The sequence below is a fragment of the Mobula hypostoma genome, chromosome 5, assembly GCF_963921235.1.
Source record: "Mobula hypostoma chromosome 5, sMobHyp1.1, whole genome shotgun sequence".
NCBI classification, from domain to species: Eukaryota; Metazoa; Chordata; class Chondrichthyes; order Myliobatiformes; family Myliobatidae; genus Mobula; species Mobula hypostoma.
Genome location: NC_086101.1, coordinates 141873176 through 141880671, shown reverse-complemented (window position 1 = coordinate 141880671; position 7496 = coordinate 141873176). Strand labels below are relative to the sequence as shown.

Genomic DNA, 7496 nt, shown 5'->3' with positions numbered 1-7496 from the left:
ATTATATTTTTAATTTCATCATTAGCTGTGCTGAATAAGCAGAAACTGATTTCCAATTATCATCCCAAAACAGCACAAAGGCTATAATTTTGAGTTATAAAATTATGCGTATCCATATTAGGTTATACTTTAGATAGTTTCGAAAGGGGATCATAGTATCTGGCCTGGTTATGAATGGAGCACAAATGGATAAGAAAGATTAGCAGCCATACCCATTTCCCAAAGCTTTTAATTTAAATATATTTTGTCAAGCTTTCATCTACTTAGCCATTTATATCCTGTTGCAGGATTTAAATTTCACCATTGCAACATTTCTTCCCATCTATTTTCATGCAATGGGCACATTTACACATCTTATTCCTGCCCCTCTTCTAGGTTGTCAATATACACTCCGTGGCCACTTTATTAGGCTCCTCCTGTGCCTAATAAAGTGGCCATTGAGTGTATATTCATGGTCTTCTGCTGCTGTGGCCCATCCATTCCAAGGTTCGATATGTTGTGTATTCAGAGGTGCTCTTCTGCAACCTATGATTATTTGAATTATTGTCACCTTGTCAGCTTTTGATCCAGTCTGGCCATTCTCCTCTGACCTTTCTCATTAACAAAGCATTCTCACCCACAGAACTGCCACTCACTGGATGTTTTTGTTTTCGCACCATTTTCTATAAACTCTAGAGACTGTTGTGTGTGAAAATCCCAGGAGATCAGCAGTATCTGAGATACTGGAACCACTCTGTCTGGCACCAACAATTATTCCATGGACAAAGTCACATACAGTGGATCACATTTTTTCTCCATTCTGATGTTTAGTCCAAACAACAACTGAAGCTCTTGATCACATCTGCATGATTTTAAGCATTGAGTTGCTGCTATGTGATTGGCTGATTAGATTTTGCATTAACAGGCAGGTGTACAAGTGTACCAAATGAAGTGGCCACTGACTGTAAACAAAAAATAATTGAAAGCCAAAAACTGATGCTTCAAAGTTCAAGATACATTTATTATCAAAGTATGGATACATTATACAACCTTCAGGTTTGCCTCCTTACAGGCAGCTACAAAACAAAGAAACCTCAAAAGACACATTTTTAAAAAAGACTGTCAAACACCCAATGTGCAGAAAGAGAAAAAAAAAATGTGCAAACAATAAAACAAAGCAAATAGCATTCACAATTGAATTTTTACAATAAACACGGAGCCAAGCATCACTGCAGCTGGTGCAGGCCACAGCCTCAGTTCAAAGCGGAGTAAAGATCATGGGGGATTCCCTACAAGACTCACTTACTTAGACTCCGCCTTCTGTTAATTAAGAAAGACATGGTATGAAGTGGAAAAGCAGCTATTTCATGACAGTTGGGTTAAGATAACAGCCATCAACTTCTCTAGAAATAACAGCAATTTTGTGTTCAGTCAACCAACAGCGCAGCTCTGATTTGCAGAATATTGAGATGGCACACAATTTGTAAAGGACTTTGAAGAATTTAAATTGAGAAGTTTCCTTTACTAAACAGTTTGACACCAGAGGATGACCCTATCACTTCCTTTAGCTTAGCAATAATGTTGTAATGACACTTAACTGGAATATTTGTGTTCTGGAGAAAAGCAAATGAGGTTTTTCCAGAGGTATCGATAAAGTTGATTTTAAATTATGGTGTATAAGAAAGCCATCCAGGCCAGATGCCAGCTCCCTATTCACTCACCTGGCACTTTTCTCAGATCTTTAAAAGTGATCATGGAAATTTTTGTGAGAATACATTCTTTTTAGATGATTATTTACTTGATTTATTTTGATAAAAATAAATAGATGATTTATTTTAGCTAGGTTATAGTTCCTCTTACAAATATATTTGAAATCTACTCAAAACAAATATCCAAAAGAATGCAAACACTGCCATCTTGATTATTTATGAGACGCTTAATTTGTAGGTAACAATAACATAAAAAGACAGAGCCACCACATATGTTTTCCAAACAATTCAGCACAATATAAGGTAATTAACTTCATGTTAACTTAAGTCAGACAATTCCACGTCATATTCACTTACACATACATGATGTATTACATTAAATAAAAATACAATTTTGTGCTGGTGCAGTAAAAGTCCTGAGTTTAAGAACATAACATTATATGTTACTTTGAGCACTTTCTCTCATGTCCATCATAAAACATTTTGCTTCTGCTTGAAAAAAAAATCCTTACATTTAGGCACATATAACCTGTCACTAATTAAAGTTAGGATTAAATCACATTTCCTGTCCTTTTCACATTTCAACAATGCACAAAAGTGGACTTCCTTAAGTTCATTTTTAATGTCTTTTTTTAGATGCTTCAGTCAATCTGAATCATTTGCCACACAAAATAAAAATTTAGAACACACATCTTCAATACAGAAAACACAGATTTCACTGCAAAAACTGACAAGTCAGAATGCAGTTTTTACTGCAGAACATACACATTATTAAGTGGTTATCACTCATATATACTGTAGTCCATTCCTGATAGTGGATAGCACCTTGAAAACCATTTCTTTAATTCTGACAGTTTTACAAAGTATTACAAACACAATATATTTTAATAAATAAAAAAAAAGAAAACTCTCAATAGGTTAAGCAACATCCGTGAAGAGAGAAACCATTAATGCTTCCAGTTTAATGACAGTGTATAAGTACTAGAAATGTCACTGGCCATTTAACCTAACATTAGTACAAAGGTTAATTGTACGACTACTGAAATCTCTCTGCTCCAAACGCAAAAAAAAATGTTGACAAAGACTAAGCAAACCTTTTTTTGTTTGCAAGGAAGACAAGGAAGTCGTCAAATAAATACATCAACCAAAAGTAAAAACAAGCTTTCTTAGCTAGATCATTTCCTCAAATTTAGTAAACACAAGAGCATCCTGACACCCAGTGTATGATATCCTTACATTTAGGCACATCCAACCTGTCACTAATTAAAGTTAGGATTGTACCTTTGATTAGTACCCTCTTTCCAAAATCTAGTGACTTATGTAGAATTCAGTTAATTAATAAATAGATAATTTAAGCATTTCAATAAGTTAACACTTTAATTTGCCTTGGTGTTCAGTAGCGTAAATTTTATAAAATAATTCAAAAACTGAACACTTACCACTAGACGTTATCCTAATCATGAAATGTATTGAAAGTCAGTATCCAAACAGCTTTTTCATGAATGAAGAGGCTTCCTTGACAAATCAAAAGGAAACTGTCAACACTATTGATGCCAGTAGATAGCTGTCACCTGACCACCTTATCTCCAGTGCTACAAACTCTCTCATGGTCGGTGATTGGCCCAGAGATAATTAACCACATTAACCAGTTTTTTAAGGTTGTTGTGGTGGTCATTGTTTCTCTATTGCTACCCCGGGGATCAGATGCAGTGCTGTTCAATGGATCTGGATAACTTCATCCCATTCGCTGGGAGGCCAAATTCCATTTTCTTGAACATTAGATGGGGAACTTTTCCAATCCCAGCTGGTTACAGGAATTTCCCAGTTCTTGCCATAGTTTGCTTCCACATATGCAAGTGTTTTACAGGGGACTCGAACCTTCAGCTCTAGGAATTCAGTCCAGCAGAGAATAAATTTAGGAAATATGTATCTATAAAACAATTTGCAAAGAGAACAGGAAGCCAGAATAAGCATATTTTGTAACAGCAAGAGCTTACTTTGTGCAATAATATAAAATCAACATAATGTGCATTCACTTTTGAAAACAGCCTTTCACACTAACTGTATGTGTCCAGAAGTCATTATTCTCTATGAATTGACCACTTTGAAGCCCACAGATCAAACACCAGTATTTTGCACACCTTTAAACTATGGTTGAGATTAATGAGGTTATTCAATTCTGGTCTCTTGAGCAACCCATATTTCTTCTCCCTATCTAGAAAGGATATGTCTTAAGCAACTTATGGCATATAATTTTCAGTTCTTCTATCTCTTGTGTTTTGACCTGTCCTATTATATCCTTTTGTGGTTCACTGCCAATGTTTCATGGAGCCATTTGCTACAGAAGCAGACTGTTTGACCCACTGAGTTCACACTGACCAAACACCCCTTTACATTATTCCTAGTTTGCTATCTCAATACTTTCATCAGCCCACTCCTGATTCTACCACTCACCTACACATAAGTTCCAATTTACAGTGGCCAATTATCCCAGCAACCCACACCTTCGGAAATGAGAGGGAACTGGAGCACCCTGTGGAAACCCATATTGTCAGAAGAATGTGGAAACTTCACACAGACAGCAGATGTTAAGAGCGAACTGGATCTTTGGAGGTATGAGACAACAGCTCTACCAGTTACATTATAGCACCATACACCCCTTTATCCAAAAGTGATCCTGCAAACCTCCTTAGATGTTAAAAAGTGCTTTACATATGCAAAAGGCTTGTTGCTGATATTAACTGTGCTCCCACTGGAAATCTGACAATCAAACTCAGTGTACACAAATGAACAAACTAGGAGGCAAACTAAGAATGAGTGCTGTTCATTGTGAGGTTACACAAACTGAGATGATCGAGCCTAGCAGAGGCTAGTACCCATGATGGAGCTGACTAATTTTACAATTTTCTGCAGCTGATTTCAATCCTGTGCAGTAGCACCCCACCCGTCCAATACCAGATGGTGATGCAGCCAGTCAGAATATCCTCCACAGTACATCTGTAGAAGCTTGAGTGTTTTAATCTCTTTAAACTCCTAGTGAAATATAGCCATTGTCTTGCCTTCTTTATAGCTGCATCAGTATGTTGGGTTAGGCCCTCAGAGACACTGACACCCAGGAACTTGCAATTGCTCACTCTCTCCACTTCTGATCCCTCTATGAGGATTGGTGTGTGTTCCCCTTGTCTTACCCTTTCTGAAGTCCATAATCAGCTCTTTGGTCTAATGTTAAGTGCAAGGTTGTTACTCTGACACCACTCAACATGTTGGTATATCTCGCTCCTGTATGCCCTTTCATTACCATCCGAGATCCTGCCAACAATGGTTGGATCATCAGCAAATTTATAGATGTCATTTGCGCTATGCCTAGCCACACAGTCATGGATGAAGACAGAGTAGAGCAGTGGGCTAAACACACATCCCAAGCTGTGCCAGTGTTGATTGTCAGTGAGGTGGAGATGTTATTACCAAACTACACAGATTGAGGCTGGAGGTTAGAAAGTTGAAGTTCCAGTTGCAGAGGGAGGTACAGAAGTCTAGATTCTGTAGTTTTTTTTTGATTAGGACTGCTGGAATGATGGTGTTAAGTGCTGAGCTACAGTCAATGATCAGCTTCCTGACTGAGGTAAGTGTATTGTCCAGGTGATCTATGGCTGTGTACACCTTGTGTCCTTGAGATTGTGTCCATCGTAGACCTATTGTGGTGATAGGCATATTGCAGTGGGTCTAGGTCCTTGCTGAAGCAGGAGTTGATTCTAGCCATGACTAACCTCTCAAAGTATTTCATCACAGTAAATGTGAGTGCTACTGGACAACAATCATTGAGGCAGCTCACACTACTCTTCTTGGGCACTGGTATAATTTTTGCCCTTCTGAAGCAGGTGGGAACTTCCGATCGGAGCAGTGAGATTGAAAATGTCTTTGAATATTCCCACCGGTTGGTTGGCACCCATGAAAAGTGAAAAACAGTACACTCTATTTAGGAGAAACAATTTGCTGATAACATTTTGGGATTTCTACACTGACAAAAGCTCATGAATGGTAGCTGACCAGCTGAGTATTTCCAACACTTTGCGTTTTATTTTCCAGATGTCCATAGTTTCTGCATTTAACTGCGCATTTGTGGATGATTATAGAGATTATGAGATTATAGATTTTACAGAGGATGCTGTCAATTGCATTGTCTCTTCAAATGCAAAGAGTTAATCCTAGTTTATTAAAACTTACTTTTGCTGCCAAATCCCTTTCTCCCATTATATCAAAGGGAAAGAAAATCTAAAAATATTCAATGAAATCTGAAATATTGTTGTGACTCCAATTATTTTTGTCCCTATTATAGCTGGGTTCCAAACATCATAATCAAGAGAAAAACTGTGATGTTAAATAAAAACAGACAGTGCTATAAGCATGTAGCAGGTCAGGGAGTGTCTTTCTTTTACTAAATAATGCCTTAATATGTAACCTAAGTCAGCTTTTGACTGATGTTTTCAATGGTCAGGATACAATTGCTTTCAGTACACAAACTTGAATCAAAGGCACATATTGTATATAATGCCACATAAAGAATACTGAATATGCAACAATGTCAAAAATGATCACAATCTCCTTTAGAAATCCAATTGTTCCTTTCTTTTTCTAAGATTAGGAGTATGTAGCATGTTGGTGATGTCTGTAACAAACAAGGTAGATATTACATGATGTATATTTTATCTTTTTAAGATGGACACCTGATTTTGGCGAAGTGTGACCTTGAAGGGATTGATCATTAGAGATTGTTTAGCATTGCATGTCATCTTATAGCAAGGAACATTTAAGAATAAAACCAAAAAGTGTTGGAAATACTCAGCAGGTCAAAAAGTTTGTGATCAATACCATTTAATCAGAACTTTTTATCATAACTTTCTAAAACACTAAATTCATTTCTCTGTCCTCTGATGCTTCACAATCTGCTGAGAAGATCCAGTATTTTCTGATTTTTACTACAAATGTTGGAAATGCTAATTATTTTGCTATTGGTTAACCACTTGGGATCTGCACTTGGAAGAGAATAATCAAGAACAGTAAACAAGTAGAAAAAATAACATACTTGAACTTTTTGCCAGTTTTGACCTGGGTTCCTCCATTCCACATGTAATCATCCTCCTCATAGAAAAAGAATATGTCCAGCTTCAAATCAGCTAACTGAAAGGAAAGTTCAAGACTGTCGTCTTCCTGAAACAAAACAGAACAGATAAAATAGTCTGTCTAATTTTAGCTTCTTGCAATGTTTTGAAGAGAATAGAATTAAAACAAATGTGGCAAATAGTCCTATCCAATTTGAGCCTGGTTGAAACCAATCCCAATTAGAATCTAGATTTTAAATGATCTAAGGAATGGCATATATGGACAAAGGGATTGGGAGTTTGTTGCGGGGAGGAGAAGTGATGCCAATTTGTTCAAATTATTTTTCAACATCTACACTGGAAAATTTTTAACCCCAAAAGCTCTTCGACTGGAAGTTAAATACTGAATACTAACATAGAAAACAACTGAAAAAAAAGGCATAAATACTTCCAGCAGCATGATAGCATAGTGGTTAGCAGAACATTATTATAGTGCCAGCAAGCCAGATACAATTCCCACCACTGTCTGTAAGGAGTTTGTACGTTCTCCCCATGACAGCATGGGCTTCCTCTCAGTGCTCCTGTTTCCTCCCATGTTCCAAAGATGTACGGGTTAGTAAGTTAATTGGTCACATGGGTGTAATTAGGCAGTGCAGGCTCATTGGGCCAGTGGTATCTGTTACCATATCTTTAAATTTTAAAATAATGT

General features: G+C 37.0%; 1 protein-coding gene across 3 annotated transcripts in view; it reads right to left on the bottom strand.

Moving 5' to 3' along the window:
- Positions 1-991: 991 nt before the first annotated feature.
- The window catches only part of fktn (fukutin), a 34054-nt gene continuing 27549 nt past the window's right edge, over positions 992-7496 (bottom strand). For 2 of the 3 annotated variants that reach the window (XM_063049106.1, XM_063049108.1), the window contains exons 9-10: positions 6772-6896; positions 992-3618 (exon numbers count right to left, since the gene is read on the bottom strand). In XM_063049106.1, the coding sequence (XP_062905176.1) occupies positions 3405-3618; positions 6772-6896 (339 nt within the window). In that variant the 3' untranslated portion in view covers positions 992-3404. The remainder of the gene's footprint in view (positions 3619-6771; positions 6897-7496) is intronic. The other variant, XM_063049109.1, reaches the window with a different exon arrangement.